This window comes from Nesoenas mayeri, assembly GCF_963082525.1.
Source record: "Nesoenas mayeri genome assembly, chromosome: 1".
Classification (NCBI taxonomy): Eukaryota; Metazoa; Chordata; class Aves; order Columbiformes; family Columbidae; genus Nesoenas; species Nesoenas mayeri.
In genome coordinates this window covers 26,770,547-26,793,575 of record NC_137541.1, presented here as the reverse complement: position 1 = coordinate 26,793,575, position 23,029 = coordinate 26,770,547, and the positions used below count along the sequence as shown (strand labels likewise).

At 41.1% G+C, this 23,029-nt stretch overlaps 1 protein-coding gene across 2 annotated transcripts in view; it reads left to right on the top strand.

Annotated features, from left to right (window-relative positions):
- The window catches only part of ST7 (suppression of tumorigenicity 7), a 148,395-nt gene extending 131,939 nt beyond the window's left edge, over positions 1-16,456 (top strand). For both annotated transcript variants that reach the window (XM_080363192.1, XM_080363191.1), the window contains 4 exons: positions 2,011-2,161; positions 6,690-6,782; positions 9,812-9,951; positions 16,338-16,456. In XM_080363192.1, coding sequence (XP_080219318.1) covers positions 2,011-2,161; positions 6,690-6,782; positions 9,812-9,951; positions 16,338-16,433 — 480 coding nt within the window. In that variant the 3' untranslated portion in view covers positions 16,434-16,456. The remainder of the gene's footprint in view (positions 1-2,010; positions 2,162-6,689; positions 6,783-9,811; positions 9,952-16,337) is intronic.
- The last annotated feature ends 6,573 nt before the right edge of the window (positions 16,457-23,029 follow it).

Below are 23,029 nucleotides of genomic sequence, written 5' to 3'. Positions count from 1 at the left end.
ATCTTATAAATTAATAAAACAGAAACCCGTAGCTCTTGGAGCTGTGTTCCATTCTGTTCAACAGGTATAATGTGTGTTTTTAAAAGGGTGGCACATTCATTAGAGCAGTGAATAAAAACACTTGCTGTATTTCTGTAAGCCTGGCAGCCCCCTCCCTCTTGTGAGGTCTTTATTCTGTTCTCTCCATCACTCCTAATCCCGTCTTGCCTACTAAATTGCAGCCTCCTCCATTAATCCACCTGCTCTAACAGCTCTCTCGAATTTTTCTGAAAAGCTTTAGAGAAAATCCAAGTATCACAGTGATTACTCCCACAGCTAATACAGTTTCTCCTCCTTTAGTAGTCACCTGCATCAGAAACGTGTGATTTCTCTTTCCTCTTTGAAGTATTCATCTATTTCCCAGGGTTGACAGTTCTCTGCTTTGATCATGGTCTCTCCAAATCCATTCCCTGTTGGCTGTCTCCTTCAAGGCTTTTCAGGCAAAGGGGTGACAAGCTCTGGGATACCCTCTGGAACATCATGCTCTTGGTGCTCATTTCCCTCTGCCCTTTGCTATTCCTTTTCCCAAGGCTGATTTCCAGTTCTCGTTTATTTCTTTTGCCCTCTTTTCTCCTCTTTCCTGCACCAGCTCGTCGACAGGGCAGGTGCTCAAGCATGCCCTGCAGTCACCTGTTCACAAAATCAGTGTTTAACAGGAGCGGTGGAGGTTTAACACCACCCTTGCCTCTTTCACCTCTGGTGTCACATTGCCCTCTCTTGGGTACGTGCACTGGGTTGTTGTCAGTCCTGGGTACTGCAGGCCTCCTCCTTCCAGACCAAAGCAGAGACCAGTGAGGAGTGGAGGGCCTGCACACTCATTCTCTTTTTGCCAATGATTACCCGTAATTTTCTTTCCCGAACCTTGTGTTAGGGCCTGTCAGTCTGCTTGCTGCCTGACTCACCTGCTGCCTCTAGTGTTAACTTAAAAAGTCTGGTGGGGTGAAACATTTGCTCTTGGGCATCCTGGAAGAGAGCAAGAGTTTCCTTAAGCTACCACAGAGCAGTCAGTGCCCAGCTGAGGAATGCCATGCTTCTCAGAGAACTGACAAACAGGAGCTAATTGGGCAGCCTGTTATTTCTATCTGTCCTCTCCCTGTAAAGCATGCCAACAAGGGTGTATCTTTCCCCTCTGCTGTATCTTTCCCATCCACTAACTGGAATGTAGTAACACCAGTGATAACATCTTCTGAACTGGTGGTGACCTAGTTCATGGGCTAGGGAAGGAGGAATGATCACCTGCTTAAATAATGCCCAGGACCTTTGTCTTCACCTGGGGAGTGAATCCTCCGTGTGTTTTGTCCACCTCTGTTATGGGGGATCCAGTAATGGGGAGAATTGCTTGTGGATTTAGTCGAGCTTTTCATTTTCATACCATTTTCAATAACTATTTCAAGTAGTAAGCTGAAATGTCCCGTATTTTCCCCCCCGCCCCCCAACCAGGTATTTGGTAACTTTTTTACTTTGTAACTTGTTGGTAGCTACTTGCCAGTCTTGTGTTCATAGACCTGACAACCAGTTGATGGCAATGTGGTAAAGCAACCTGTGTGCAAACTATGAGTATTGCATGTTTCCTTATAGGAAGAGTATGTACATCAAACTGCTTAGTGTGTTCTTCACTTCATTATAAACAGTTTTAATTAAAATGCTCTTCTAATTATATTCTCTTTTGTGCTTTAAGCCCTTTTTTCCATCCCCTTTGATAAGAGAAAGATCTCCTTTTGAAATTCTTTATAGTCCACTTACTACAGCTGAAGAGCAGAACATTAAACATCTGTCAGCGTATCTTAATCTTTGGGAGTAATTCAATAATTATCTTCAAGTGCAGTTGGTGATGTTGCACATTTGATGAGATACTTATGAGGGAAAGTACTTCAGGGAAATAGAGCTTTCAGTGTGCATTGTATAACTGCAGGCAGCTTTTTGTGTTTTTTATTACCTCTGCAATAATTGTGTTCTGGTTTTTTATTGCAGTATCTACTAGAAATGAAAAGCTTAATTCTGCCCCCTGAACATATTCTGAAGAGAGGGGACAGTGAAGCAATAGCATATGCTTTCTTTCATCTTCAACACTGGAAAAGAGTAGAGGGGGCATTGAATCTCTTACACTGTACATGGGAAGGCAGTAAGTAATTCTCTTTCTTACAAAGGAGCTAATCAAATACTTGTATTGAATGTCTTGAGAAAATAGTAGCTTTTTGTGAAGTACAGTATGTGGGAATTTTGGATGTCAGTTATATCCTCACTAGCATTGAAATAGTTGAAATTCAAACTGAAAATACAAACTTCATTTAATGAGAAAAAGGGTTCTGAAGTCTTGGATTGTGTCCTCTGTGTAATACTGAAAAAACTTTCCTGTCTTCTTTAAGACATATTTTCTTACTCATGGATAAGGTGATAATAATCTACCTTTCCTCATTCCAGAGTTGTAGAGATTTGTTAGTCATTATTTGAATGCTTTGATATTGGGAAATTATGAAAGTGCCTTGTAAGCTGGAAAAAAGATCACCACCAACAACAACATAAAATGCTGTTTTGTTTTATATTATTCATTAATATTTAGTTGACAAACTGGAGTGAGTCTAGCGGATGTATAGGGGGCTGGAATATGTGAAGCAGGAAAAGACACTGATCCAGCTGGTCTTACTCAGGTTGGAAAAAACCTCTGGTAGGTGAAGGATGCATCCAGTTGCTATCTTCTGCCATCCAATGGAGAGATCATATGGAAGACAGTCAAAGTCTTCTCAAAAGCACAGCAGAAAGACAAGAGGCAATAGACACAAGCTGCAGCAAGAGAAATTTTGTTTACCTGGAAGGAAAACATTTTCAGAATGAGAGTGGTGATGCATTGGAATAGGTTGCTGGTAGGCTGTGGGATCTCCATCCACAGAGATACTCAAAGAGCAACTGGATATGCCCCTGAGCAACCAGACCTAACTTTGAAAATGATCCTGATTTGAGTAGGAGGTTGGAGTCATATACTAACCTTCTAACTGAACTTATACCATCTTTGAGTTGTGCTCTTTTCAGGTTCCAGAAAATTAGGAAGTGCTATTTAGAACTAGCATCTCTGGGCTTTTTAAATGCATAATTTTCTGTCTGTAACCTGCTTCCCATATTCTGCTCTGCTTTCTTCTGTTCTCTTTTAGCCTCTCCATATGTTAAAATACCAACATTTTTTTTCCTTTCTCCCTTTTCTATTCTCATTTAGTTTTGTTTCAAAAGATACAGCTAGTCACCATGATAATTCCTACAGAAATTTACTTAATACTTCCACTGTAAAAGTGACTTACTGTCTCGGTCACTGTATTAAATGGTCTGAATTTGCTTTCTTTGCAATGTAGGCTCCCTGAGGAAGCAATGGCTTTATTTCTAGATGTACAGAACACCTTGCTCAGTAATCCATACCATCGCTGCCTGGGGTTTGCTTTGCTGCACTGTTCTCCATCCTATCTGCTTGCTCTTTTCCTGTCATTTCTCCCAGTCTATTCTTTTCTCTGTCATAGCTTCCTTCCCAGTGGCTTCTTTTCACTGGTTTGCTTTTACATAGTGTTTCTTCTCTTCCAGCTGCTTGAGGAAGTCCTTTAGCCCAAGGCCTCGTTGTCTCATCATTGTGGAGCAGTATTTTGCAGGGAATCCTGAATAGATCGTTTTTTGCTTTGTCAGGCTGGGGAGTCCCTGAAGGGCTGTTTACAAGGAGCAGCTCTTGGCACAGGAGGCTGGATGCCCTGCAGCCCTCCTGCCATGGAGGGAATGGAGCACCTGTGCCTGAAAGCAGCGCAGGGCATTCCCACACAACTGCATTAACTGATTGCTTTCCTTATTACCTCCACCGCAATCTGAATATGTACTTTATTAGCTAATATTTTTGTAGTAGATTGTAAAGATCTAAAACGTAATTATTACTTCATAACCTCTAAATAAAAATCCGTAATTCATTTTGTGTAATGATTTCAGAGATGAACAGTGCACCAGCCCTCAATAATTTTGTTCATATTTTGCTCGGTCATAAAGACTCACATGGGTTTTAATGGTTCCACCAGTATCTAGTCCAATAATCATAACTTGGGTCCATATCTTAGTCTGCATAATATTCTTTAAAGGTATAGTGAGCTATTGGTGTCACTCCTATGCCTCTCACTTGCAAAAGGTTTTCTTGGCATCTCTGCACAATTGTAAGTTAAAAGCAGTGGAAATGTGACAGAGAAATTAAATTTAATTAAATACTAGTTCTAACCAACAGTCTCCATGCAGTATATGGTCAGTTGCTCTCACTTTGATTCTGGATATTTAGGTACTTGTCATGTCTTTTAAGTGTACTATTCTGTCAGGGTGCTTAAATAACCACAAGTCTCACTTTGGTAGCTTGTACATAGGAATTTAATGCCCACATACATACACTGTTCTGTTCTGACCTTGTGGAAATTGGGCAGCATTAAGTACATTGAGTCAGTCGTTTGGGGGTTCATTTTGAAGACTTCCTAGGGGAATAAGGTCACTCCTAACTAAGACAGACTCTAACAAAATTTATGCAGAAGTATCTTTGTGATATTTTAAACTCCAAAATTCCCACAAAAAGTGTTTTTCCCAAATTGTATTCAACAACAAAGAAAACTGAGGTTATAAAAATAAAGATCATCATTGAACTGGAATGTTGGTTGTTTCCTGTTCTGTCTTCATTCAGTCAAAGTACAGTTTTATTCATAGTAAAACTAAAAAAGCCCAAGTCACACTGTGTGAAACGTCACTCTGGGTTTGGTCCAGATGCTCTGTACAGAAGGTCTGTGGTTTCAAGTGTAACCAAATTTCAAAAGACTCTGAAGTGTTTGTTCATCACTGTGTAAACTTATGTCCTGTTTACATGAAGAAGAAAACCGGAGGGGTTCTCAAATGCTGCGGTAGCTTTTACAGTGAGCGCACGGCTGAATGGCGAACTGCCTCTATGCTACCTGAATTGTTTGATGTAAAACAGGATCAGATAATATTGTGAGAGTTAAGGCAGAGTAGTACCTACATAAACATAAAATGATCCAGATGAGCCAGAGCACTTTCTTCCATGGCTGATGACACTGCTAAATAAACTGGTTTGCTGTAAATATTCCATATTTGGTCTCATGTCCAAGATGTCTATTCAGACGTTTGTCACTTGCTTTGTAAAAGCAATATCTTCACCATCCCTTTTTATTTGTATTAGAATCTTAATACTACTGTGATTTAGGGTAAGGAAGAGGCTTGATTATCTGCTTAAATACTAAGCCAAATTGGAAGGAAATACTTGTGTTAGTATTTCTGAAGTAATGAGCATCGAACATTCCTCCACATATATTTCAGTACAGATGCTCAAGTTTGTTGCATGTGAAGATCATACAAGGCTCGGATTATTGTACTTGTACTTGTCTTCTTGGGCTGCTATGTAGAGGGGGAGTTTAATTTTGGAAGAGCCTCACAGCTCTGGTTGGTTTACAGTGTTTGAGAATTTCTGCCTTCTTTACTATCGCTTTGAACATGGTAATCAAGAATAAATACACTCATATGATTACACAAAAAATACAGCTAACATTATTTCAAGTGCAGTATGCGCAACTGAAAATGTTTGGGTATTGTGTGTTTTAAATACATTTCTCTGTTGCCTTGTGAGCAAGAGATAGTAGAGTATTATCGTATGGCAGTGAGCTGTACCTAACATCGAAAATATACGGTGCTTCTAGGACAGCTGTTAAGGAAAATATTGCTTCAGTGACTGATGTTCATAGGGGTAGTGAGAATAACATGCCGATGACATTTTAACTGTGAGAATAATATATAGGATGATGGAAAAGGATGCCTTGATTGCAAAGCTATAATTCAGTCAAGTATTCTGATGTTTCCATAAACCATATTCAGATGGCCTATGACATCATCACCATCCAGATTTAGTAATCCATTTCCCTCCCTCTCTGTTATTATTTTCAATTTGAGAAATGCATAAGATTAAGCATTACTTAATCCATGACCTGAAGATTTATATTGGAAACCCGGCTTGATCGGCTACATTTAAAAAGAATGCATGTGAGGAACCTGGTTTTAATAATTCAGTATTAATCTTTCATTGCCAAGTATAAAATGAAAACATGACTGTGTTGGAAAACTGCTTCTCTGGGCTTGAGTCATCAGTGTTACCTGGTTTGCTGGAGTGTGATGGGGAAAAAACCCACAAACTTCCATTATGCTTGATGCACAGAGATTGCAAGTATTGACCTGAATTCACAAGCTTCTCTGGTCGTTTTTGTAGGCTATACCTGTTATATCAGATACACTTCTTCCCCTCGAAATTTCAAAACTAAGTTTTAAAACCTAAGACAAAATGTGTAAATTTGTCTATGGAATTGTAAGTCCAATGGGCTCTGATCACACAAACGTTTATTTGCAATGTGGTCTCACTCGATGCTCATGAAGCTCCCAAGAATAAAAATAAACATGCAGGTTTACAGGATTAAAAGCTAAGTGCAGATTTATATTTTGGCATTTCATTAAGCAATTTATATGCTGTTTGCAACCAAATATAAATGTTATGTTTTGTCTATGTTTGTTTTGCAAAATTGTAAATATAGTTAAGTATGTCCACTGACTACCACATTCACAGTAATTTGTACATGGTGTCATTTTCTTTTCAGCTTTCAGAATGATCCCCTATCCACTGGAGAAAGGACATCTTTTCTACCCTTACCCTATTTGTACAGAAACTGCAGATAGAGAACTACTACCATGTACGTTCAACTTTTCTCTTCTTATTGGTGACAGCAAAGAACTGTTTACTCGAGTCTTGCCACGCTGCTCTCCACTGGTGCCTTTTAAATTGAATACACTTTATTAGAATAATTGGGTTCACAGTGAGTCTCTGGCACTCCCTTGATGGTTTAAAAGGCAGCTCCTGGCCGCAGTTCATGATGGTTAGCTGTCTTTGTTGTTGTTGACAGTGTAGGAACAGGGAGAGAGATTACTGAAGAAATATAAATCAATTAGATCTTGCTATTCTCTTGCCAAGTCACTGGAAAATATGTCTGATCTTCCATCTAGGGTAACATCCCATCAAACCAAAAGCATAGTGGCGCGGCCTTGTTAGTCTTTTGTAGACACAGTAGCTACTTAAATACCAAGGCAAGACCAAACCTGTTTGAGGACATCTAGATCATTAACGCAGCTGTTATTCTGACAGGTGATGCTGACGTTTTCTGAAAAGCATTCTTAAATAGCAAGAAAGAGTTTTCTTTGTGTAATGGTGCATGTGCTGTTATGAAGAGATTGATGTGAAATTACCTCAGTCATTTATTATATATGTTTATGGTGTGTACTAGTAAAGTGCCAAGAGTGTTCCCAGTGCTCTGCAAGATACAGATATAAAGGCAGATCCAGCCCTTGCGCAGCAGTACAGGCCAAGCTGATGGGACTTGCGGTGCATGCAGAGAAGCACAAGAACGCAGAGGAAGAGCCGAAGCAGTCAATCTTGCAAACAGTTACACTTCATTCCCATGTGTTTTCCCACTGAAGTCAGTGGGAGTTTGTGTGAGCACAAGTGGAACACACACACAAGTACAGAGGGATTTGCAGGGTCAGGGCAGAGGAGGTAAACTGATCCAAGGAAGACGACTCTTCTCTCACCTTCTCTATCCTGAAGAAGGAATAACGAGAATTCTGTTCTGGAAAAAGTACAACGTAGCCTGCTTCTGCTGCGAATACTGATTTTGAGGGCATTTGCACTCTTTATAGTTTTTCATTCAGAACCTCTCCGCTTTGGGCTGAAAAATGAATTGCCACTTTCTATCAGCCTATGTGAGTAAACATTAGGTGAGAATAATATAGCAAAAAATCCACTAGTGAGTCTGTCCTTCAGAATACATTCTCGCTGATATTACACAGAAATCCTTGGCAACTGACAGTATCTCCCCACCCTATTATAATCACCCTAATTACAACACCTCTTAGAGCACTCTGCTTGCTGTACTCAGAGGGATGCTGAGCTGGGGAGGGTGTAGCATCATGAGATTTAGAAATGACAGAGTCATGCGGAATAGCTCAGTGATCTCTTTTTAGAGGTAAAACTAATCATTCTTGTAAAATGTTAGAAGCCAGGGACTCTTTAACAGCATATGCAGACAGTCGTGTTCTGCTCTGGCAGTTCTGGGAAATGCCTTTCACTGCAAAATCTCTTGGGTTTGAGTAGGGAAGGGTTTAACATACCGTGACAGACACAGGTCGGTTAAAGGGGTTTTGCATACCTGTCCACACCCTTTAATTGCGTGTGTTTTAAAGGAGAGTCAGCTGGAATTATATCAGAACACTAAGATCTGACAGGCTATCTGAATTAAAAATATCAATCACAAAACTTTTGCCATGACTGGATAACAGACTGGAACAACAAGTTGGAGCCTGTGTCAAAAGCAAGTACAAAACACTGAACAGAAGAAATCTTAGACTTACAAAGTCCATGGTCTGGTATTTCCTAATCTCTAAATTTAATTTAAATCAAAGAGAAGTTGCAAATTATCTGTGTTTTTCTTTTTAACATGAATGAATTAGCAGACCTGAAAATCACACATCTTTTTAGTTTATAATATTTTAATTTAAACTCTTATTAGTTCCTGCTGTTGGTTTTAGAAACCACTCGATTCTAGATGAACGCATTCAGGGTTGTTGTCCTGTCATGTTGCTGGATTACCCTATGCTTATGTTGTCTGCAAGTATGATGAGATGAGAGCTGGTCACTGAAGCAAATAAAGCAGGCAAAATGGGACAGTAGTGGGTTGTGTATATAAATAGTCATACGATTTGAAATATGTAGAAAGCCTTGAGGTTGGTCCATCATGAGAAAAAACATTTCAAAGTTTGCATTTATTGTGACTGGGCTGAATAAGCGAAGCAGACAGATGAGAGTTCACCAGACCTTTTGCCAACCCAGCCAAATTTTCACCTTGAATCCGAGCCACCGTCAAAATTTAAGGGATATGTTCTTCCAGTAAAACTCTCATTATCCTCTTCTGACCCTTTTAGCTTTCTCAGTGCTGCTTTTCCCAGGGCCCAGTGAGTGATTTTTCATAGCAGAGTCAAGGAAATTTCTGTATTCCTTTTAGTATATGCTAAAGAACACCTTGAAAATCCACTGTTAATTTAAATTTCAGGTTTCAACACTTTAAAAAGTTGTTGTATTGTGGTAGGTATTCACAGAATTCTGAAAATCTGGATTTAAAGTACGTGTTTATATGTCCTACTCTTACTGTTCTTTGTTCTGCAGATTAAACCCCCAGAATTTACTGTTACAAAGGCTGTAGTTATACAGCCTTTTTAGACCAGTCCAGCACCATGGTACTGCAGGGCTGGCCTCACTGCTGCTCCTGGGTGCTTGTTTCTGTACTCTCTGTGTATCAGCGTTAGCAAACGTGCAGCTGTGTGGGCAGTCCAAAAAAACTGATGTTTTCTTTGTAGGTTAGTTTTCTGGGGTTAGTTGTTACACAGCTGCATTATAGTTAGTGCTGAAAGAAGGAAGGCAAAAGTAACCTGTACATAGGACCAGACTAAACTAGAAATGTGACCTTTAGATGAGAATTATTTGGCAGTGAGATAACCAACAGCTACAACGTTGGCCTTAGATGTTTCAGACCTTCCATGTGTTTCTTCCTTCAAAAGCATTTTTGGGTGTCTCTGGCTGTTTAAACTGCATAATTTTGGTATGGTTTTGGTTGTTTTGTTGGGTTAGTTTTTTATGCATAATGCATTCCCCTGCTTGTCTTTCTTTCTACAGCATTTCATGAAGTTTCAGTTTACCCCAAGAAGGAGCTTCCCTTCTTTATCCTCTTCACTGCTGGACTATGTTCTTTCACAGCCATGCTGGCGCTCCTGACACATCAGTTCCCAGAGCTCATGGGAGTCTTTGCAAAAGCTGTGAGTATTCTCTGCTGCTGCTCTCTCTGGCAAATAAAGACAGAGATGCACGAAGAGCTGAGCTAAATATTGCTGGGTATTAAATATTTGCATACTCAGTAGTATAAATAAAACATCAAGAGATGTCTGAGCAGGGGGATGTTTGAACAACTGTTGAGGGTGCTAATCAGTAAAACACACTACTCTCTGTCTTCTCTGGTTTATATGACTCTTCTGTAAGCCTAGATCTCTTGTGATCTTGCCAAAAAAGGAGAAGAGAGTATTCTGTGTTTTCATATATAATCCAATAAAATAAACTAATACTGGTTTGCAGAACCCCTTATTTTGTGCAGAGCCATAATGGCTGTGCCATGCTTTCCAGTGCGATAGAAACTCATACTAATGAGCAGAAATGGGTGTACGATGAACCAGGGCAAATTTCTGTGTGCTTTCCCCAAACTGCCCTGAAGGAAGTAGTGTCAGCATTTCCCTCGTAACTTTTCTTAACTACCTTCAGGGAAGTCTCTGCTAATTCTGCTTTTTTAATCCACCAAACATTACTAAATGTTGGAGAATGAGGGGGTAGGGCCATGAATGATGCTAAAACACATTTTTTTCTTTGCATAACCAAGAGCATCACTGTTCCAGTGTGCTAGGATATGAAAAATAAACTTGCAGAAAAATTCTAGGGTAGTAAAAAAAAAACCAAACTGCCTCCTTCTCCAAAAAATACTGAATATCCTCTGTTGTAATATATTTCCACAAATATATTTGTATCACTTTTAGGTCTTGTGTTTCCAAAACAGCCTCCTGGCCCTGTGTTTAGTGTCTTTGGTGCTTTTGATCTGGGAGGAATAGGGGTGGGGTGGAGGAGGCAAAGCTGAAAGGCTTTGGCAGATTCCAGATTGTAAGTACTTTCTCAAACTCCTTTCCAAATGGTGAGAGACTCCCTTTGTAGGTGAACCAGGTCTTCTGCCACCCAGGCTTGAGTGACGGAGGTCTGGTACCTCAGCAGTTCTTGCATCAAGAATTTTCTTTCATTAGTTCTAGAAGGCAGAAAATAAGATTAGCTGTAGCAAAAGATACCATTTCTATCAGCAAAAAGTGCCAAAATGTACCTGAAATATAGTTATCTTGTTTCTCAAGCACGTATGTAGGCATTTGGTGGATAATAAGTGTTTAACTTGGGCATATGATCTTAAACTTCTTTATAAAACTTTTTTTGTGTTTTTTTTTTCCCTTAAGTTATTCAAATGGATGACCCTTCTTCAGGGGTTGTTTCAATATAATCCGTAGTTTTCTGATACCTTCACAGTTAATGACCCGGAATCTGTCCTTGTTTAGCCTTGTTCCTCTGCTTGTCAGCCTTGTATCCTGAACAAAGAATATATCTCAGGCTGGCAGCACAATGGGGTGTTATACTTAATGCTCCTGCTACAGGTGCTGAGCTGCTGGAACTGGACAAAATGGGTAGTAGCATATTTGCGTGGGCTTAACTCAGCTGGCTTTGGTTGTGGAGTGCAATCTAATGGAAATATCAGACTGGTGGTGTTTTAGTAATTGTTTCTCCATGATTTGGAGCTTGCAGGTTCCAAAGCCATTTGGGGAGTAGAGTCAGATCAGAGGGATCTATTTTGCTGTTAAGTGCAGCTGCCATTGGTCTTAACAGAATAGGCACCCCAAGGCTTTTTATGTGGTTATTAAGTTCTGCACATCGGAGCAGGTAAAGCCCAAAGTTAGTAAAATAAGCACAGAGAAACAGAACGGAAATGTGGGCTGCATTACATGCATAAAGTTGGCAAGATTACTCAAGAGCCTGTATAGGTGCAGTTAGCACGTCGGTTAATGTGTGTTGTGATTTCTTTGTCTTCATAAACCACCACATGCAGCAGCTAAGTATTTGTTGTGCATGGGAAGGGCAGAATTTAAGCCTGTAACATTCATTTAGTAACTCATAGAAAGGCTTTGATTCAGAAGCCTCATTTTGTTGTCTTTGGGAAAAGTAGCTGAGGTGTATGAGACTGAAGAAAATCATGGCAGATGTCTCTTTGAAATGCAGCTGTATCAGAACAGAATAGAAGAGGTTAGCCAGCCCTGGCTCCTCCCTTTCAGTTTGAGGGAAGATGGTTTCGTAAAAAATTAATTTCATAAATAGCTAAAAAGATGAATGTGCTGACTGTTGCTGTGGTTATGTGCCCTGAATTACCTATTCCTGTATGGTTGGTGCGCATTGTGATGTGGTATATTACATTGTGAAACTGTGAACATAGGCCTTAATTTTAATAGGTCAAAATTTATTCCTTCTCTTTTATGCCCGCCAATCTCAGAAACATCACACAGATGTAATATCACCATCATGGCCCAGGCTTTTGTTACTGCAAGTTGATATTTACCGTATTTCGCAAAAAACTGAGTAGGTTGGCATGACTGGGTATTGGGAACTGGCTTTGACCCGTTCTCCAGGTAGCATCTTCTTGCACCTTTTCCACAGCCCATTAACCCAGACTCTGAGTTCTTCCAGGCAAAAAAAGCCCTTGAGTGCTGAGAGCCTCCTCCATGTGTGAGACTGCCAAAGGTGGCCTGTGCCACTGGGACAGATCCTTAGGCAGCCTGCATTCCCCCACTGGATGCAAAAGTCAAAGGTATCTCAAAGCTACTTCCTGTCCTGGGAGGTTCAACATAGGATGGAATTCACCAAACTGTATCAGTGCACCCATATTTTAGGGCCAGAATCTGCTCTGAAGGCTGCCTGCCAGTTCAGTAGCAAGTTTAGATATTCCCAACTGCATCCAGCCAATTCTGTAATGTTGTACCTGGAAGTAAGCTTGGCTCTTCCCATAATGAAACTGGAAGAATGCAGCTCTTCTTTGATTGTTTTGTCAGATTGACTATAAGTAACTTCAAAATAGCTGAAGATCTTAGCATTTTCACTCAGTTAGGCACAAGCATGCTCATAGCTTGTGGTTTTAATTTTGATAGGCTCTCTGACAAGACTTCTGGAGGTCACTTGAGTTATGAATACAAGCAGAACAAATTTCTGATTGCATGGCTTGGATAATATTGTCAACAAAGTGTAGGTATTATTAAATTTCTTTCATTGTCATGCAGAAATACAACTATACCTGGAAAATCAATGTATCTTAAGTAAAACTGAGAGTTGTATGAACAAGCGAGTCACTATATAATTAGAATCAACAGTTGTGTTTAAGTGTGTAGTGCCTAGGCAATTTTTTAAAATGAGTGAAACTTCAGGAGGACTAGTTTTTCTCTGATTTGATTTCTGTGTTTGCCTGAGATCACTACATGGTCTATTTCAGTATTTCTCTTATGTTGGATGAGACCTTGGTTCAGCAAGTAGAGTCTGCTTGGACCTCTGCGGATGCTGAGGTAGGGAACATGTAGATGAGATCACAGGGAGTGAACAATAAATAGTCAGTTCCTCCATGCAAACACCAGCCATGCAGTGGAAAAGTTAAAAAGATACGTCTGCATATCTGTTTAAATCAAGTGGCGCTGTTCAGAAAAGGTGCTCTCAGAACGCTGCTTCTGCCAGCTTTGAAATAGCCAGGTTCTTGTAAAATACAAAATAATTATATATTTTAAAATACAAAATAATCATAGCTCCCATCACCAGTTCTGTCACCCTGAATCTTTACTCTACTGCTGGTGCTGGTTTTTCTGTTCAGTGTGGAACAAAACAATCAGTGTCAAAAGGAAAGGCAAAAAAATTGAAAAAGAAAAACTAAAACAAACCCACAATGTGTGATGCAAACTACGCCCTCCCGGGTGCTACCATGGAGCAAACAAGCCAGGCAGGCATCTGGCAGTGGTGTCTGAGGCCAGGAGCACCAGGTGCTTTCCAAGGGCCAGAGAGCCCCAGCACAGATGCTGTTCGCATGGACTTGTACAAGAGGGGAGGTGGCATCTTGAACCTGTGATCTCAGCAGAGGTTTTGCTTAGACTTCATTGAAACCAGGAATTTAAATGTATTTTGTAAACGAACTAGTTTTCCAGGTGTTGAAAAACTTGTTTTAAGCTACAGATATTTCACTGAGTTTATTATAGGCTACAATCATCTACTTCAGCAACAAAATTCCTATGAATTGCAATAAAACTTACTGTCAGGGAAATTAGTCTTGTTTCATTGATTTAACAAGTAATTTGTACTGATTACAAAGCTGAGTTATATTCAAGTAAATGTGATAGTGCAGGCTTAGCACATACATCAAGTGCTACTCAAAGAGCAGCAAATATCCTCTAGTGAGCCTTTTGCATTTGGCAAAATTAGAAGGATGTTTTTATCTAAACAGTTCTCAGCTTAAACAGAGGGAATGTGTCCACTTGGGCTAAGCCGCTTGAAATAGCAATAGCAAACTCTAAGCTTAGGTAAGTCAGTGTTAGATTAATTCAGCTGCAATTGACGTTACACAGCTTGGCACTAGAATGGAGATACTCGGTTCAGCTTCAGTTAGAAGCTGTTTTTTCCTCAATCTGTGCTCATGACAAAATCTCATTACCAGTGCTGATGTTACCTTGTTTTCCTATGATGCACAACTTGTCTGTGATGGAGTGTCTATATTGTGTGCACACATGTCCAAGAAGAAGAAAATCATTGGAATTCTTACAATTGCCTTTAAAAAGCACGAACATCACTAACATCATACATTTTTACAGTTAAACTCTTCACAGAGCCCATTCTGGTAAACTATGAAACTATTTTCTTGCTTGATACCATGAAATGGTTATAATCTCTGGCTGTTGGATATTGAACTTTTGAAACATTTTAAATACATGTACCACGTATAGCTGTGTTTCAGCAGCACACAGACCTGTGGCAATTTTTAAGATTTTTTTTTTTACTTAACTTTAGGTCCTTTTTAGGTCCTTGAGAGCCCAAATTAGAGACCAAGGGCACATCTCTATTAAGTAATAAAATTTGTTCTGTGGCTCCAAAGGCAGGTGCCACATCACAGTTCACATCTGTACCTCCAACCTCTCCTCCCCTCAAAGGTGGGATGTCCCTGTTTGTCGCTGGCTGCTGGGAAATATCCCTGCCCTGTGCTGTCCCCACACTCTGCCTGGGCTTTGGTGAGGACAAGTGGCCAGAACTGTGCCAGGAGCTGTGTGGGCAGCTCAGGAGCATGGCTGGGTTAGGTTGGCACCCTGCGCTGTGCTTTACGGGAGAAGACAGAGCCCAACCACCCGTCTGCCTGTGCAGCTCGGGGCAGAGGGGGAAGAGCTGGTTCCAAAGAGCAGTTCTGGTCCTGGGATGGGTAGAATTTCTCTCTGGAAGTGCTTAGTTCTCTCCAGTGACTCCATCCTTTAAGTGGGACAAATCCAGAATGTGAAAAGGGATGTAGGTGGGCTTATATATGAAGTCTGATGCTCTCTTTTGTCAGGAGAAAGTTCTTTTGGACCAAAAAAAAGAACACATCCAGCATTTGCTTTAGATTTGCTTTAATACTGACCTACCAAGCAGACTTAATATACACATCAGTGCAGTAAGTGGAGTTTATGCGTTTGTGCTGACTGCAGAGCAGTAACTGAAACACGAACCTCTCACAGCTCTTTGCTGATCGGTTCCAGAGCTGTTTATTTTTAGCAAAGTCACATCAGCCTAAATGGTTAGAAGCCACAGGGTTCACAGTCTTGAGGTGGCTGACTCTGCATATTACTGTACTCTCTCATACATGGATAGGGCCCCAACATCATAGCCATATGTAATGTGTGCAGTTGCGTTGCAAGTAATGTAAAGCACAGCTAATATAATATATATTTCCCAAAATTTTGGGAGTGAGATTTGTAGCTGGCAGTGTTTTTTTCCTGTGATAAAATGGTCTCTATTTGCTTGATTTTTGTCACATACACTTGTCCTAACATTAATATATTGAAACCTCTTTCAACATCACCAAATATGTTTTGTAATAAAGGGAGGAGGTTAAGATGAATTCCAGTTAGTGATGCCTCAGTGTGTACAGCAGATCTATAGCTAACCCAGAACCATTGTAAACTTGAATCTGAAGACACGCTTTCTGTCTCTGGGGGGTGTTTGGACAGATTCTGCCCCTAGGAGGCAACCTCTTGCCCTTCAGTAGGTTTTCGTTTGAGCTTTTAGTGACTTCAGTATGAGCCTGAATCAAGTATGTGAGACATGTGAAGACGTTTTTAGTTCATCACTTTGATCTTCATAAAAATGGGGCTCTTGCTTGCAAAGTCCAGCAATCTGTGTATATTCAAGGTCAGAATTTGGCAGAAGATCTTTATATGTGAATTATGTAATTTTTATCACGCTGGAGGATTTTACAGAGAAATGCAGCAAGAGTTTCTTGTCTTGCTGTACGGCTTTCTCCTGAGGTGTGTTGATTTGGATTTTGATCTGAATGTGTATCTATCTGATTCCTTTGCAGTTTCTCAGCACCCTCTTTGCCCCTTTAAATTTTGTGATGGAAAAAGTAGAAAGTATCCTGCCCTCCAGTCTGTGGCACCAGCTGACAAGGATCTGAGAGAGCGCGCCCACTGACTGACTGCCGTGACATCTTCTGTGCCAACTTTTTGTTGACCACAAGAAAGCATGATAAAAAAGGGAAGCAGTTCTAAGACTTAAAAACTCTTCATGGATTGTCTGTTCTCATATAAAAACTGTTTTGTTGTACAAAATACATTGATGTTAGGTTCTATTATATTTTGCCTTCAGAAAAGAAAAACTTAAAAATAAACTTTTGTGTATTGCAGCATTGCTGTCTTTTGGCTTCTTCTTCAAAGCTGAGCTTGAACTTTGTGTTCTCAAATGTGTGGTATATCTGCTTCACCACAGCTAAGGCTTAGCTTTCCATTCAGTTATTGGAAAAACTCTAATAACTTTACAATTAAGTGATAGTATTGCTGCTGTTTCTTACAGAGTTCAATTAGGGTGAAGCCCTTACCACTAGAGACAGTCTAGACGAGGCTTCTGGGCAGTTAAAGCGCTTGCTTAAAGCAGCTTTAGGCTCTCCAGGCAGTTTGGATGGCACATTGGGCTTCTGATTTTCATCCCTGCACAGAGGTGAGTTTTATCCTCATTTGAATTTTTAAAAAGTCCATGTACTTCACAGATTTTCTTCACACCGCTGTAATTTCAAGCACCTCCAAAAGCTCCATGCTTTGTTCTCTGTCTGCAGAACAAAGCATAAGTCATGGCAGAGAACTGAAGACAAATGTAGCTGTAGTGAGTGATCATTGCATTCATGTCCTTATGGATTTCTTGCTGAGTTTTTGTTGCATTACTAGTACTTTTCAAGCATAAAAAAGCAGGAACTTTCTCCTGCATAGATTAAACATGAGCACTATAAACCCTTGCTTGAGACCAGAAGCCCATTAGCAAAATTGGTGTTAGTTCACGCACAATTAATAGAGAGGTTGGTGTTTCGTCATTAGTGCTTACCTCAGGAACCCTTATCCTTGGGCTGTAAAAGGTTTTGGCAAAGTTTTCATTTATAACTTCCTGCAGACACCTCTGCTAATGCGCGAGACCTGCCCTAAGATCAATAATTTGGTCTGAAAGTTGAAACAAGTAGTTCTAACTGACAAGAATTGAAAGTGCATCCTTACAGATGCCTTAAGGATAATTTTTTAACTCCTCTCACAAGCAAGGAAGCATAAACCCAATGCAGCACATCAAAAATGCCACGTTGCCAGTTCAACTTTGCAATTCTTCTAAAAATGCTGAGCATCCTGAGGGACTGTGAGCAGCAGCAGATAAGTTTGTTTATCAGTGAGGAAATGAGTGGGCAATGACAAAACTGTCATTATTGGAGCTGGTACAAAAGGGAAGTGCTTCTTAGCAGGAGGTGCATTACATTCTTTTTTGCCCCCTTGATCACAGATATGCTAGTCTATCTAGAAGAAAGATTTTTGTCAAAGAAGCAATGATGCTGCTTTAAAGCAAACACTGCTGAGCTCTGAGAAGAATGGCAGCCCCGCACCAGGAAAAATCAGTTGTAAGAAGGAGACCTGAGGGAGGACACAGAAGATCAGAGAGCCCCAGGGCCAAATGTTAAAACTGGTGAGGGGTGTTGCTGCTGGGGATTCCCGTGCAGGTTTTTTACCTCTGGCCATCATTCCTGCAAAATCATTCCCTGTAATGTTGACATTAGTACAGCTTGCGTTTCATGTGGGAAGTGGCATGAGATCAGAGATAGCGGATTGCCAGTGGATAGCATGTGGAAGTGTGAAATGGGCCAATATTTGTGTTCTTGGCTTTTTATCTGAGTTGCAAGAACAGCCACAGAGAACACCTTTACAGCAGGTGCTCCTGTATATCTCTAGGTGTAAAACTGGGGATAATTTTATTCATTTGCTTGCCTCACAACGGCACTGCCAGAATTATTTAGGGCTGGTGAAAATCAGAAGGCTCAGGCATAGTCAGCTCTTGCTGTCCTGTGCTGTTTTGTGTCACTTACTCCCAGCCACCTCAAAAACCTTTCAAAGCTCACTTAGTGTACCCTACGGCTCAAAAGAGCAAATTGCTGTGATTAACAGTCCTAATATGTAAATGTGTTTGTGTATCTGTATATCTTCTATTAGAATAAGACATAATATGAATTATGGTCTGTATGGGAATTGTTATCTGTAATAATCTGATAAAAAGGAATGCCTTATTCCTGGAAGAATCAGATCCTTCTCTTGAACTATGGAGAACTTTTAGGAACTCAAAAATATCTTTATACAATTCTCTTTCTACTATTTCTAGTATCCATCTCCCTTATACGCAGTAATGAGCCTTGGATTTTATCTAGAAATTATCTCTTTAGCTTTAATTATAATTCTAGGTATCTGGGAGACTAGGCCAGTCAGACAAAAGGATTTTCTTCTTCATTGGGCAGAGTTTGTTGCCTTCGGCTCTTCTGCCTTAGACGTGTCTCCTGTGGAGTTCAGCACAGCTTAGATCAAAGGGCAAACACAGCCCCTGATTATAATGATGGAAAGGTTCTGGCTTAGCATGGAAACGAGCCTTCTGGAAATTTAGTTCAGATAATAACTCATCCAAATCCTCAGTTTGCAGATTTATGGATGGGAGCACTTTTAAACTTGAAATATTCACAGTTCCATTTTTTTAAATTTAAAGCCAATCTAGTACAATTTGGCTGCACGCTCTCTGTTTACACTGTAAGCTGCCGGGAACAAAAGAGGAGAGACCTCAGGTGTGTGGGGTCAGCCAAGCTGCCACCCCCCGGCCTTCCCTCTGGGCAGATTTGCAGCTGCTCCAAGGTGAGGGCCCTGCTCAGAGAAGTGAGCGCTGCACCTCGGGCAGGCGGCTCTTGACTCCGGTTGTTAATTGTTTGCTGTGAATGGCAAATAAACAGACGCTGATTGTTTCAGGGGGCTAGCATAGTCCTGACCCCAGTAGAAAGGAGGGAAAGTACTAGGATGTTTCCTGTGTGCCAGACACCTGCAGAAGGAAAACATCCAAAGGCAGCTGCACCCCTTGCACACATGGCACCACTCATGCCTGCGGTGGCTGTCACCACCATGGCTGTCACCGCAAGAAGGCTGGAAACCCTCAGTAGCTCTATGTAAGGCAGAGGGTGCAAGGTGGCCCCTGGCCCTGTGCTGCCCAGCGTCCTGTGGGGCTCTTGCCTGGCTCCCACCACTGAGGGAGCAGAGAGAGGCGCCCCTGGAACAACAGAGGAGGAGCAGTCGATGTATTGATACGCATATGTTTGCTTCCTTCACACAAGAGATCTTACGTTATGAAGTCACATCCATCTAATCAGGTAAATGAACTGTTATACAAAATAAAGAACAACCATGTTTGCAACTACAACCCATGAACTGCTGCTGGCTTTCAGATAATAATATAAGTTCATTTGCATCATTTGAAGTGGCAGGAGAAACCTGCAGGCTCCTGTATGTGGCCACAAAACCACTTCTGCCCTCACAGATGGCCATCTGCTGGAGAGTAGGAAGGCCATGCAGAGGGATCTGGACAAGCTGGATCGTTGTGCTGAGGCCAATGGTATGAGGTTCAACAAGGCCAAGTGCCGGTCCTGCACTTGGGTCACAACAACCCCAGGCAGCGCTACAGGCTCGGAAGAGTGGCTGGAAAGCTGTCTGGTGGAAGAGGACCTGAGGGTGTTGGTCAACAGCCAGCTGAACGTGAGCCAGCAGTGTGCCCAGGTGGCCAAGATGGCCAACAGCATCCTGGCTTGTGTCAGGAATAGTGTGGCGAGCAGGACTAGGGCACTGATTGTCCCCCTGTACTCTGCACTGGTGAGGCCTCACCTCGAATACTGCGTTCAGTGTTGGGCCCCTCACTTACAAGAAGGACACTGAGGTGCTGGAGAGAGTTCAGAGAAGGGCAACGAAGCTGGTGAGGGGTCTGGAAAATAAGTCTGATGAGGAGTGGCTGTGGGATCTGGGTCTGTTTAGCCTTGAGAAATGTAGGCTGAGGGGAGACCTGATCACTGTCTGCAACTACCTGAAAGGAGGTTGTAGCATGGAGGGTGTTGGTCTCTTCTCCCAAATAGCAAGTGATTGTACAAGAGAAAATGGCCAAGTTGTGCCAGGGGAGGTTTAGATTGGATATTAGGAAAAAATTCTTCATGGAAAGGGTTGTCAGGTGTTGGAACAGGCTGCCCTGGGAAGTGGTGGAGTCACCATCCCTGGAGTTTTAAAGGCATTTAGATGAGGTTCTTAGGGACATGGTTTAGTGCTGGAGTTAGGTTATGCTTGGACTCAGTGATCTTGAGGATCTCTTCCAACCAAAATCATCCATGATCACATTCACATGAAGGCTGAAGCCCTTCCTAAGCGTGCAGGGCAAAACCCATGGAGACAATCAAGCGTTGGTGTGGTTTGTGCTGCCACACTGGATTAAGAGCAATTTTTTCCTATCAAAAGCACCTTCCCCAGTCCCAGATCTTCACTAACCCACAGTAAAACATTAATTTCCCCTTTGCCACCATATGCCAAGTCCCACGAGAGGCTGGGCACGAAGGCTGTGGGCAGGGTCTGCCAGCTGCCGGCCCAATGCAGGTGTGAGTTGGACATCCAGGTGTGATTTGGGCACCCAGGCTGGATGCCATGCAGCAGCTATGCAGCACAGCACCAGATACCAGGCTTTTTATTTCCAGTTCACATCTGTGAAGGAGGTTACACAAGGGTGGGAAGTGAGGGTGAGATGCACAAATTTGGTTTAGATATTTTTGCAGGGAAAAAAAAGCAATACAACAATATCTCAAGCTGCAATGCCTTAACATATGCCATCATTCCTAAAAGTCATTCCCCATCTTCCATCTGGTAAAAGAAAAAGTACACTTTTTTTTTTCGTGAGACTTCCCCTAAAACAGCTCAACACACTTTTTAGGGTAAAGTTCATTAAAAAATAAAGTAGTGGGGAGGGAGCCTTCCCAGAAAGCTTGGCAGGCTAACAGCGTTTCAGAGTGCTGCTAGATTCTGATTTCATGCAGCAAATTAAAGGGAACTCCCTCAAGAAAATTGGGCTGCATAGTTTAAAAAAATTCCTACAACCTTTTACCTCATCTAACATTGTTCTGACACTGGAGTGTCTACCAAGGGACAGCTGTTTCCTCTTCATGACTAAATACATTAATAAATTTATTCCACAGAAGAAAGTATAGGATTATTTAATTTTCTTTGCCTGATTTCTGTTCCTTCTTTTTTTTTCCACTCCCTTTTTTTTCCTTTATTTGATTAGCTGAAGGAGGTGTCTTTCCTAGCAATATTTATGTCTCTGAATGTCTTTTCCCACTAGGAAACAGCAAAAGCTCCTGGGAGTGCTTTCTTCATGAAAGAGGCAGCAGAAATGCTCACAGCTGTAAGAAGCCTACCTTGAGCTCTTTAAAAAACTACAATAAAAAAATCATAAATATAGAAAAACATGTAATCAAATAATTGGCCAGCTCAGTGTTTACACGTTTGTTGTGTTGCAAAAAACTCTGTTTTTCCTCTGGTGAAGCAGGTTTGGTGGGGGAATTGCATTGCAGCTTGTTGACATGGCATTTGTACAGAATGTAAAGTTCAGCCCACTGTGCACATTTGGTGGGTCCGTGGCTGAACGGGGCAGGGGATCTGGTAACAAAGGACACTGGAAAGGCCAAGGTCCTCCATGCCATCATTGTGCTGTTAAGACCAGCCTTCAAGAACCACAGCCCCATGAGACCAGGGGAAAGGCTGGAGCAACAAGACGTAACCTTAGTGAAGGAAGAAGAGGACCAGGTTGGGCAATAAAAGTTCCACCTTTAATACAATAACCCCAAACCACTTCACCTGGGACTGCAGAATTCAGGTCAGTTTACTTTCTGGTGTATTAACCAAATGATGGGATTAAGAAGCAACCTGATTTCATTTCCTTTCACTCAACTTCCTAGAACAAGTTCCCTTGTAAGAAGGAGGCTTCCTTTTTATCCCGAACATTGAAATATTTTCTGCATTATTACATGGTGAATTTGTAGACTACTCAAAGGGTCCCTGAATCTTCCAAAACACCTGGCAAAATTAAAAAAAAAAAAAAAAGACTGCTTTTGAGTTCTTTAAGGCTTAAAAAGTGCCAGTGCTCAGGCTGTGGACTACATGCAGATATTATTTTACAATGAAATCCTAACAAAAATTCTCCTTGGCACTCGCCTTTAAATACAATTAGGTGTGAAATTTTCCTTATCCAGCCCAGAGCCAGAATTGCCAGCAGTAATGAGGCCAACAATATGACTGAACAGACTGACCACTGAACAGAGTGTATATACACATATAGGCACTGCGTTTGTCTGTGTGTAAAGCACACATTGTACACTAACAGGGCTATTCCCACCAGCAGTTGGTTTATACCTAGAAGCACAATTATTCATACTTCCATCCATGATCATTACATTAATGCCATGTACAGTAACTGAAACATCATCTTATTGTCCAAATAAATACCTTTCTGGATCCTCCTAATCTTTTAATGCCAGCTGTACCTTCTGGAGATGACTTGCCCATTTTAACGATACAAACTTTTTCCAAAGCCTTTGAGATGTAAATTACTGCTCTCTTAAGACCATTGAATGCAAAAAAATAAAAAATAAATCCTACTCGTACAGTACTTTTTCATGCACTGTTTGTA